Consider the following 12,338-nt stretch of genomic DNA (forward strand, 5'->3'; position numbering starts at 1 on the left):
TCACTTAAAAGGGTAAACAAAGAAACGGTACTGGTCAAATACCCTGTCAGTATAACGGTCCTTAGGCACTGGCTTGGAATGACATTGTGATATTCAGAGAAGCAATGACTTATCTAAAGCATTCATCATCAGAGAAGTGGACAGACGACACGCGTAAAGAACATTTGAATGCGAGTTATGTAAAAGAGGAACCAACGAAATAAGTTGTTTTTGTGCGACCCAGTTTGCATCTATTGTCACCTGTTAGGCCTGAATTTGCATTCATGTATAGACAATCGATAATATAAATGTTACGGAGTGCAAAATGTTGTTTCGTAAATGAACTACTACCCTGGATGTTTGTCAATTTCACCGAACAATGTCATTTATTCGCAATACATAATAGACATTTATCAATGAATGACATCAGCAACAATTTTTTCTGATAATGATCTTTAAAAAACAGAGACCTTGTCATTTCTTTTATATTTTAGAGTGATGCTCTCTGTTAACGTCAAGCTTCAAGGTTGGAGGTAAGGTCTAGTTCGCCCAGAGTATAGTGTGTCCAGATCGGTGTCTTAGAACATCGATGTGTATGGTTTTGGTTTGGTAGCACTATAGGATCGTTCATAATTGATTTCACCTTGTAAGGACATTGTTATTGTGTTTTTAGGACGTATTACAATACCAACCCAATGTATAATGCCCATTCCCCTTTCCTACACGTGTAATGATAAAACGTTCTTAAGATGGAATTAGCGACAACTTGTAATACCACATACACGCATATTTGTGTTTGATTCCTATTTCTGAATGCGTTTGGAATAGTTCGTTCAAAACCCTTAATTAGATATAATAGGGCGATATGTTATGTATGTACACGTAGACAGGTAGATAAGGCGCGGAGAACCTACTATAGTAAAAGTGTCGTTGTCGTGGTCGTTGTGGCATAGTGAAAAACTGTCATGGCGTCTACTTGTGATAACGCGATGGATAACCTTGCCGCTGTCCTTCACGGAAAACTCGACATTCGCCTGGTAAAGCTCTTCATTTGCCCTATGGTCACGTTCACAAAAGATTACTGTACATCGTTGTTGTATTGACACTTTATTTCTATTTTCTTACATGCACATACTATCCAGTAAAGCCCGGACACGAGAGTTAGTTACCTGTAAATTGTAATGCGAATGTGTGTAAATCATGTAGTTAGTCCGAGTGCATTAGACATTATCAGTCGTTATATATTTGCCAAAAAAAGCGGTTGATATGTACTGTTTTGTGTTTTAACTAATATATCGATGAAAATCACTTTTCAACCGGTACCAGCAATACATTTTTCATATAAGACTAGAAGTATGTGCACCGCATAACAATTTCTGCATTTGAATACAAACCTATGTCCCCTGTTTATTATGCACGATCATAAATACAACAGTGTACATACAACGCTCTCCTGTTACAATCAGTATAACAGTGACAGCACGACGGCGTGTGAGAGATATATTCATTTTTCTGTCATTCACTGATCTAACAGTGCGTTTATACGAGGCCGTTACTCAAGTGAATAACTGCATCTGTGTCCTACTTAGTAGAGCGGTGGAATGCCGGAGATCCGGGTTCGATTCCTTTTTAAGCAAGCGGCAGGGATGAGATGACTTCCCTGGTGTTTTACACATTTCTTTTTTTATGTTTGTACAACATGATTTAGCGATTTCAGTCTTCGCTATAAATGGCGCCATTATCGTATTCATCACACTATCGCCGTGTTAGGATAAGTACATATATGTACAGTAGATAGCAATGCGTCCAGAATTATAAGGTGACCTACATTTACATACCTTGAATAACACGACACACAGATAAATCTAAAATAGGAGCTATAAATACTGTGTAAATATAGAAGTGTTCGTGTTATATAAGCGGAAACAAAGTGCACGTGGTAAGTCAGATAAAGCTTCAATATGTAATGGTTCCTATTCTGAACTATGCTTTTTTGCGGTTGTTTAAATGTACAACATCGTATAATACCAATATAAATTATCGTACAATATCAATATCCCACATCGTACAAATAAATACCCAACGTCATACAATATAAATACCCAACGTCGTACAATATCAATAATAAACGCCGTAAAATATCAATAATAAACGTCGTACAATATCAATATTCAACGTCATACAATATTAATACCCAACGTCGTACAATATCAATACCCAACGTCGTACAATATTGATACCCAGCTTTGTACAATATCAATAATAAACGTCGTACAATATCAATATTCAACGTTGTACAATATCAATACCCGACGTTTACACAAACAACGTTTTTTTCCTGGCTTGTACAGTTTTTTTTACTTAAACAAACCCATACTCTCATTACCAACAGAGTGACTGTTAAACGGTGCACCCATGATAGACATCGGTCGTTCACGTGACTACACACAAAACATGATGCCATAATGGATATGTGATCAATAGTATTAAACAAGAGAAATAAATCGCCCTTCCTTTATAGTGCATACCGTGACAGGATTGGGCAAACGTACACATTTGTACCGTAACATCACCTGTCAGATTTAAATAATGATGCGTCATTGAGTAGTGTATATTGGAGTATTAATGAATGCAAAGTTCATGAATTAAAACACACCTATATAAGAATATCGCCCGTTGTCAGTATGATGTGACCGGTGGTGTGTCATGTTAGGTGGCATTGACAGTATGCTTCGATGAAATAGCACTATAAAATTGGCATCAGTTCCGTGCTATAAAAAAACACGGTCATATCACAACCTCCCAAAACACAAACATATTTTCGCACACATACAAAAGCAAACCTTTATGACAAAAAAACCCTTTATTCAAGGCTGCCCTGTTATTACACTAAGTATTCCGTAAGAATGTTACGGAATGTGTTATATTTATAGCAATTAATATTGTAATATCTTTTTCAGGAAAACATTGATGTACCGAAACTACAGGAGAATGGTTGGTATCGATGACACTGCGAAGGAATGTGCAACAATATAAAACACTATTACACACGAACATACAAAGTTTAGAGGATAGAATTTTGAAATATTCCGTATTGGATACAGTAAAAAATCATATGTAATTACATTAGCATTCACACACATCAACATTAAAAATGCATAGAACTTCGAAGATAGATATGGAAGTATAAAGCCATGTGGCCACGGACCCTTTTTTGTTATTTAACATTTTAATGTATCGTTTTGTTGCTACAATAAAAAACTAGTGTTTATGATAGAAGTAATGTAGCCTTGGGATCACTTATACTGAACGTTAAGATGTGTTTACGGATTGCCATTATAGTATAACCATTGTCTCCCGTCTTTACCGATGACGTAATACAACATGTTACATCATTGTGTTTGTCTCTTGTCTTTATCAATGACGTAATACAACATATTACATCATTGTTTGTTTCTTGTCTTTACCAATGACGTAATACAACATGTTGCATCATTGTTGAATCCTGCCGTTACAGAGGTATTACTCGCCATGGGGTCAGTCGGAATATGTGGGTCAGATCTCAAGTACTGGACAGAGGGCAAGTGCGGAATCTTCACCCTCGGACAGCCGCTGGTGATGGGACACGAGGGCAGTGGTACCGTCACAAAGGTCGGACCAGGTGTAAAGTCACTAAAAATAGGTAGTAACCCACTCTGGATGTACATTTCCGGCTATTGAATCGTTCAAAACGAATAGGAATGTGTGTATGTAATGCCGATTTATATTACAAAGTTGCGATAAATATTCGGAACTAACTATTTACAAATTGAATAAATATGAACTTTCTGATACTATTATATATCATAATAAGTGTGCAATATTTCAAATGTAACGTAATTATTTGCTTTCTGTTGCCAAGGTGACCGTGTAGCGGTTGAGCCGGGAGTGCCCTGTCGTAAGTGTGGCCTCTGTAAGACTGGTCGATATAATTTATGTAAGGATATATTTTTCTGTGCCACACCACCCGACCACGGCAACCTGTGTATGTTTTATAAACACCCAGCCGACTTCTGTTTCCGGTGAGTGACAACTATTGATTTTTTCCCTTGCTGAATATGATTGTTTGTAATGATATTGGTATCATGTATTTATTAGTGGAATTTATTCCGTTTTTAGCTCTCTGGACGGAGTCCAGGAGAGCTTACGCAGTCATTCTCATGTTTTTGCCGGAAGTAGAATTATTAAAATGTTGTGGACAGAGGATATCAGAAACAGTGGGACTGTCAGAATGGATTTCAAGACACATGATTGGGGTCGACACGAACTAGATTTGACAAGAAATTTGAGTTGTTAAATGTTTTCATTTTCGAGTAATCGTCAATTTACGGTGTCATTTTGGACATACTCGGTGTCACAGGGACATGCCGAACGTTATTCTGAGGAGTTATGAGGCAAAGTTCCTGTATCAACTCACTGTAATGTGTATATAGTAATGTGCTGCAACACACGTATCCCTGTGCCGCTGCAAAAATTTGCTGCTATGCGTGTTACTTTATACACATTATGTCGTCTGCTACAGTGTATACGTCCCTGGCAAACATTGCTATGTATTCTTAGTAGTATCCTTGAAAGCATGGGAATGGAGCCCTATCTCCAGAGCTATTACTTAGTGATGAAATCTGTCCCGTTACCTAGTGTACAGCATTAAATCACTGATAACTGTTGATAAATGTGTTTTGGGTATAAAGTGTACCTTGTGTAAATATGGTAAATATCAGAAAACTTGTGATAATTTAAATCAAATTTGGAGAGAGTATAGGTTTCTAATTGATTATAGTCATATGCATATATTTTGATGATTTGTATTATGTATTGATAATGTGCCAGCTGAAAGCATGTCGCATTGATACTATATATATTGATGACCAATTTGACCTGTGACCTTTGGTGACTTATAACTGTATATGATTTCTCTAGTCACATACATCGGAAAACAGTGAAAATATTATGAGATGAAACAGGAAACAATTCTCTATAAGAGAACAAAATTTCATTTAAAACGATCAATAACCAAAGTCAAGAAAATTCATTGAAAAAGTTGAAAATACAAAGAATATATAGCAAAATTTTAAAAAATTGAAAGACTAAAATTGGCACGTAACTGTAAATACAAACAAGCTGGATTTCAAATCAACGTCCAGAGAGCTACGAGGCCCTTGGCCTCTTGTTTATATTACTGTTGGCGCATCGCGATTGGGAAAGACTGAGGCTGTTCCCATGGATGTCCCTGGTGTATACGTATACCTTTGATTAGTCGGTCGATAACGTTCTGTAGTTCATGGTAACCGACTCAGGGCTCCTCTCCCGATTTGTTATTGGCTAACGAACACAGGCTCCAGCTGTCAGATATACATGTATTCAAGTCGATGGACGAGGCACAGAGGTTCGTGCTCGTTTCTGATTGGCTGCTGAATCGATGCTCCAGGTGACTTTTATACGCTGTACATCTGATTGGTGACGTACACGAAGTAAATATAAAGGAACAAGCATAGTATAACGTTGTTTGCATTTTCCGAATCAATATGAAACCGAAGAAGCTGTTTGCCAATTGGCAAAATGTTCTTCCGTTGATAATCGAGGACGAACATGTTTTTCCAGCGTTTGTAACAATCACTTCACAGAGGTGTTTTTTTTGCATTGATCATACGAATTAGACCTGTTGTACACATGTACTCGTTGAATTGGTTATTGTTTTTTTTGTTATGCTGTGCGACCATGGAATTGTGTAGCTTAGTTTTATCAATTACCTTGGGTTTAATTAAAATATCGCACATTAAACTCCCGTTAATTCAGAACCTGTATGTTCAATGAATTTTCCATTTGATAATTTATGTATATGTCACCATATTGACAGATTTTAGCGATATTCGCATACCGATAACAATTTACCGAGTGCTTTATATGTGGTTAACCTACACAAGTGTATGAGTAACATATCATACACCAAGTATAACGTAAAACAATAGTCTATACACACGTGATCATGAATGACGCATATCATACACAAATGAAGTTCCTGATTTTCATATTTACTTTTGGATTTGACCAAAATTATCATGCACTTGTCATGCTTGTATAACATGGTCAAATAGCAACGTTTGATCTGTGACGCCTCATTTAACGTTATAGGACATCTTCTAAAGACGTCTTTATACTGTAGTCAGTTTTACTTCATTTATTCCCCAGACCTTTTAGCCAATAGGTGAAAATAACAGCATGTGATTATTATCAGAACACCATACGAATACATGTAACAAGGAGAGTGATCAACGTGACAGTGTAATATTAAATACAATATTACTAACGTATCATAAATTCAGTTACATGTTGTGGTAATTTGATCAATTTCAATTGCTACATTACTGTGACTATATTACTATATCTGAGCATCGATATACATCTATGTAATTGATATAAACATGAAGACAAGCACAAAACATAATAATTTGCTTTAACGATGGTATTTAGAAATAAATAATATGAATCAAAGAATGGCAAGTAACGAAGACAATTAACCTATCACAATGCACACACCCAATACATACAGCAGGTATTATTTGTTACATGTTTGATATGAACTGTACCGCATTATACATTAAGAAAGACGTTTTCAATCACGCGTTTTGCATGCTAGATATCAATATTTACATAAATTGGATAGTTCTTTTACATTATGAATAATTAGAAGCTGAATTAACTTAAAAACAGATGATCTTTTATGATAATACTTTTTGATAAATCTTAACCGTGAATCATTATAAAAAGGACACATCCGAATAATGCTAAACACTGACCCTAATGACTGACTAAAAACGGAATAAAATGGAATTCGTTTTCAACAAGTTACATTTTCTACGTAGAATGTTATTGCGTTATTTTTCTTGATAATATCAAGTCGATTATAGCTAAATCGTGCAGACTGTAAACCATTATGGAAAGGCTTACGCTCCGCATACATTTACTGAGGTAGACTGTATGCTCAAACTTCTTAGGAAGTTGTCAACCCAGAACATTTCCATGCGCGTTTCATAGGCAGCATTTTACCAAAATAACAGCATTTATCAACGCAACCATGATCAGCGACTCTTATAAATACATAAAAAGGATGATCAAACTATTAATGATGTATGTGTCCTCAATCGAATACCACATACCGTGTCTTAATGAGTAGAATACGCTCAGTATACATCATAGTTCGTCTATAAATAAAGAACCTTTGATTGTCGTATCCCGTCCCGTGATTGAGACGTGATGGTACCTCAGATATATTGTTATTTATATCAAATAAAACGTTCGTTGTGTATAAACTTCCGCTGTTTTCGTGGTTGTTATGAAACCATTAGAATTTAGTGTTTTGTTATTGTTGCATTGATACCAATGAAATCATTTGATAGCTCAAAACCAGGAAATTACACGCGAACATCTTATGTTATAAACATTTCGTGACATTTGATTTTACTGCTCGCAGGCTTCCCGACCACGTGAGTCTGGATGAAGGTGCGCTATTAGAACCCCTGGCTGTGGCCATATATAGCTGTCGCCGTGGTAACGTGGCACTTGGCACGAAAGTATTCGTATGTGGTTCAGGTAGGCATAGATATTTTTCCATGACATTTTCCATGACGAATATTCTTAAATATATCTTAGGAATGTCTGCAGAGTTAGTATGATATTAAATTCATTTACCTTTCCGGATTTCGAGTATCATTGTCGAGTCCTAAAACTAGATTAACTGTGTAGGATACAGTATAAATCTGGTTTACATTGTATACAGTCAATCTAATTAAAATCTAGATGGTCATTATCACTACGTTACATGGACGTAGTGAGAATGACCATCTAGATTTTAATTAGATTGTGTATACAGTAAACATATATTAATTCATATTCATAAGACTTTTTATGTAGATTATTTAATGTGATATAGATATATACACAATCTACGAATTGATGGATTTAAGTGTATACCAATAATGCTTTCAACAAGTATTCCGTGCCTTATCTATCTCCTCTTGTTGGGTATTACGAAAACAAAATGCCACAACGGGGAAACTGTATCAAACGTCCTATTCCGCAAAAAAAAAATTGTTTGTCAATATCACGTTCTGCATTCCTGATATAGAAACGACTTTAAGATTCAAATACATTGCAAATACGAATGTCTATCCCAAATCATTGTCATTAGTAAGAAAAACACCAAATGTAAAGCTAACAACAATAAGAATCGCCAAAACGTAACAACTACAACATTTGATACAGCAATTAGTGATAAATCAGGGTAATGTTATATAATACATATCAATAAATATACAAATGCTTGTTAGAATTTTCAATACATATTGAGAGTTAAATACTATATAGCGAAAAAACGTTTTTAAAACCCCAAAAATGCAGCATACATCTGTTTCGGTCTTCTCGGACTCATCAGTGATGATAAGAGCCTAAAGGGTCAGAAAGCGACATAGGAAAACCAGACGCTTGGTATCAGAATATGGATAGGGAGGTTCCTGTTTGGTGGCCCTAAATTTTAAAAAAAATATAATAATTTTCAACATTCTATTAAAAAGCCATGCATTAAGTTCTATATATGATATATGATTATGTATATTAAGTAAAACCATTGATATTTTCCTTAGGTCCTGTTGGAATCTTAACAATGTTGGTAGCCAAGCAAATGGGGGCATCAAAAGTCCTCATAACAGGTGAGGTATTCACGATACATTTATTGGAACTGTAAAGACGTAACAATGATATACACAAATATTTACCTAATTAACAGATTGACCGTAAAATCTTCAGTTATTTCTTCGTTATGTTATTGCGTTCTGTAAACACTCTTCAAAAGGATGCCCAGATTATAAAGTAGTTTGAAAGATCGAATTGAAAACATCTCGATTATTTAAAGACATTGCCCCTCCTTCAACAGGCTCTCCAAATACACACCTTCACCACACGCATGCAGCTCACATACAGTGGAGATCGCCCTTAACTGACCTCAACAAGGAGAAGTTAAATACAAAATGACGAAGGATATCGACCAATTAACAAACCAATAACTCCAACTCAAAATCGATAAACCGAGGAAAAACTAACTGAAAATAAATACATATCGCGTAGATAACTATGAGAACGTGCATTGATAAGATGATTAGACGAGGTGCTCTTCTACTTCACTGACGACCTTGGCAAAGTTTCTTAAAACATGAATTAGGGTGGTAAGGTGCAAGGTTTACTTTCACGAGCAGGATACGTGATTACTAAAGAGTTAGACGGAAACAGTCATAGAAAATGTGATCCCGGTACTTATCTGTCCAATCAGGTTCTTTGCAAAAAAGTCATGTCGTGCAACAGATAAGAATACAGTGTTTATCTTTACAATATAAAGTATTATCTTGTGCATTCAATAAATAGACGGAGTGGTTTTGTTGTATTTCTTTCAATGTGGATCATCATAATGGGTTATTTTCAGTGATACCGTTATATTTATTTAGTGACTAAATATTCTGACTATCCATTTTGCTTTCTATACGCCATAACTGACATTGTATGCGCCACACACCGATAAACAAAAGACGTTTATTTATCTGGTTGTATTTCACCTATTAATTTCCCAGTTTTATTTGAATTTTTTTTGGATATTATGCTATCGTGTTATCAATTCCGATTTTCCCTTTTAACTCAACTTTGGAATTATGCCGTGAGGCATGGACCATGAGCCACCTGATGTTGGTCCTGTGACATGCTGGGGTAAAGGGCTACAGTTTATTCCAGTCTATATTCAAGATCACAGGGGTCAAATAGGCTCTATTCTTAATTTGAACGACCTCTCAGTAAACCGACAGGCCCAAGGAATTGATAATGTGCCTGTAGCATGTTGGTTTAAATGCCTTCCGAGTTTGTTAAAAAAATGATATTGACTTACATTCAAGGTCACAGAGATAAAATATGCTAAAATCTTAAAAACGATTTCTCAATAACGAAGCGATCCAGGGACTTCATATTTGGCATGTTACACGCTGGGATGAAGGGCTACAAGAATGTCTTCGACCTATATTTAAGGTAGCAGGGGTAAAATAGGCTAAAATGTTTAAACAATGATTTTTCCCATACCCAAGAACCTCCAAGTCCAATTGGCCAATAGTATAGTGGAAGGTATGACTAATATAAACCTTGTCTACTCTTGATATTTGAATAAGCTGTCTTGCTGTCTAGTGTTTTTCAAGGTAAATTTATTATCAAATCGTGCTGACATAAACCGCTGGTATTATACAAAGTTATCGATTCTAAATCAAACATCTGTTGACTTGTTTTATATTAACTTCCTATCACAAGCCATAGTATCAGTTGAAGATCTGCCAACAATGCAAAGAGATGTGAACATTTTCATTATTATTATTCAGAAATGTAGTAAGCAATGTCTTAAATCCACTCTTATCTATCTGGATAAGTTCATTTGATTTGCTAAACAAATTGGGTAGTAAATTGTTATATTTAATCTATAGACATTGATGACGTCCGTTTGGAAATGGCCAGACAGATGGGGGCCGATCTGACACTGAAGGTGACATCACGTGACGCCAAAGATCTGGCAAATCAGGTGGAGGCAATGATGGAAGGTCAACCAGAGGTTTCCATAGAATGTAGTGGAGCTGACCTTAGTTATGCTACAGCCATACACGTAAGTTTTAGGGGTAGACATGTGAAGCAACATTTGATCTGGTTGGGAGAACCACAAAAACGTAGATTTATAACTGAACTGCTATCTCGATTAAAATGTTCACTTACCATAAATTTTGTAACGTTGTGATATTGTGAATAAGGGTTATGCTTACATGTACATGCAATAAGCATTGTATTTAGATACAGGATTTTTACTAATATCTTGCATATCCTTGATGGCGGAATAAGGCACTCATCATAGATTTACAAATTATGAAATCGAATAAAATCATTACGTTATCGTATATCATTTTCTTTTATCTATTAATCGTATACTAGTTAAAGGCATGATGTTAGAGGTTAACTGCCATTAACCTCCAAGTTTGAAGGCGAGAGGATTTTCTTTTCTTTTCTGTCTAACACCAAATGTGTTTTATCGCCTACTGTGTATCGCATCCTAAAACGACGAAACAGCTGTTATTTGAAATTCGGCATTAATTAATTTCTATATTCATATTTGGTCTTTTTATGTCGTCATTCAACGTGTATTCATAAACAAAATAGAAAATTAATACAATACTAGATTTAACCCAGCCGATTGATAGCGATATGTTAATGGCTAAACACAACATATCTTCTAATGTACTTTTACGGTTATTTTAGATAGAAAACGAATGTTACGTCTTTTTTCAGGCAACCTATCCTGGGGGATGTGTGGTGACAGTGGCGCGCCACAGAAACAGTGGTGACATCCCTCTTAACCACGCGGCCACCAAAGAAGTCGATATCAAAGGCATCTTCAGATACGCCAACTGGTACGTGATCCATTGTTGGTTTAGGACGTAAAGTCTGTGGTTATATTTAACACTGTGGCTACTGTGACGTATTGTCACCATACTAATCTTGTTGAGAGATATTCCCTGTGCGCCATATAGGCAACCATGTTAATTGATATGCCCATTTTTTTCAATAAATGTTTCTTTTATCAAACATGAAATGAGCGAGAGGACATAAGAATAATTCATAAACAAACTACCCTATTATTGTATTGCAGTTTTCAATTTTCAGTGTTCAATTTGGTCGGAACAAGCTGCTCCGTTGCTTAAAATGCTCCTTGATTTCTATAGTTACCCAGCAGCTCTGGATTTCGTGACCAACAGTGGAGTTAATCTAAAGCCGTTGATATCCCATCACTTTCCTATACAAGATACCACCACTGCGTTTGAGACAGCCAGATCTGGGGATGCCCACGCTCTCAAGGTCATGATTCATTGCAATAAATAAAAATTCTGTTGAATGTATTTGGAATTTGTTATCCAATATAAATGTAGCGGATGGTCGACTGTTATTACTGTATATTACTGGTATTACGGTTTTCAATTCTGATTCCCCTGATTTCCAATTTCGATGATATTATAAAAGACAACGCTAGGCCAATGTTTTTAGTTTCTCACTATAAAGCCGGTCTTGGATCGACTCAATTCAAATATATACACCACATTGAAAACATATACCAAATGCTGTTACAGTACAAATATAACCTGCGAATATAAATGTCAATGCACGGTGATTCCTGGTTGTAATATATCACGGATATGTTTGTGATAGAGCTGTATTTGTGGGTCCTGATACTGCGAGTATACCGTGGTGGACATCCG

The 12,338-nt window shown here is 35.9% G+C and overlaps 1 protein-coding gene across 1 annotated transcript; it reads left to right on the plus strand.

Moving 5' to 3' along the window:
• The first annotated feature begins 902 nt into the window (after positions 1–902).
• LOC117341457 (sorbitol dehydrogenase-like) lies at positions 903–11,977 on the plus strand. Its single transcript, XM_033903308.1, has 9 exons — positions 903–1,016; positions 2,940–2,973; positions 3,497–3,661; positions 3,881–4,040; positions 7,490–7,608; positions 8,658–8,723; positions 10,524–10,699; positions 11,374–11,495; positions 11,808–11,977. The coding sequence occupies exons 1-9, from the start codon at positions 945–947 to the stop codon at positions 11,962–11,964; spliced, it is 1,071 nt and encodes a 356-aa protein (XP_033759199.1). The 5' UTR covers positions 903–944; the 3' UTR covers positions 11,965–11,977.
• The last annotated feature ends 361 nt before the right edge of the window (positions 11,978–12,338 follow it).

The sequence above is a fragment of the Pecten maximus genome, chromosome 13, assembly GCF_902652985.1.
Source record: "Pecten maximus chromosome 13, xPecMax1.1, whole genome shotgun sequence".
In the NCBI taxonomy this organism is placed as follows: domain Eukaryota; kingdom Metazoa; phylum Mollusca; class Bivalvia; order Pectinida; family Pectinidae; genus Pecten; species Pecten maximus.

Bases quoted from the DNA above. Each gene is read 5' to 3' on its own strand.
- LOC117341457 (XM_033903308.1), top strand. From the start codon at position 945: ATGGCGTCTACTTGTGATAACGCGATGGATAACCTTGCCGCTGTCCTT. The intron at 1,017-2,939 runs GTAAAGCTCTTC...TATCTTTTTCAG, and splicing joins GAAAACTCGACATTCGCCTG to GAAAACATTGATGTACCGAA. The intron at 8,724-10,523 runs GTGAGGTATTCA...TTTAATCTATAG, and splicing joins ATCAAAAGTCCTCATAACAG to ACATTGATGACGTCCGTTTG.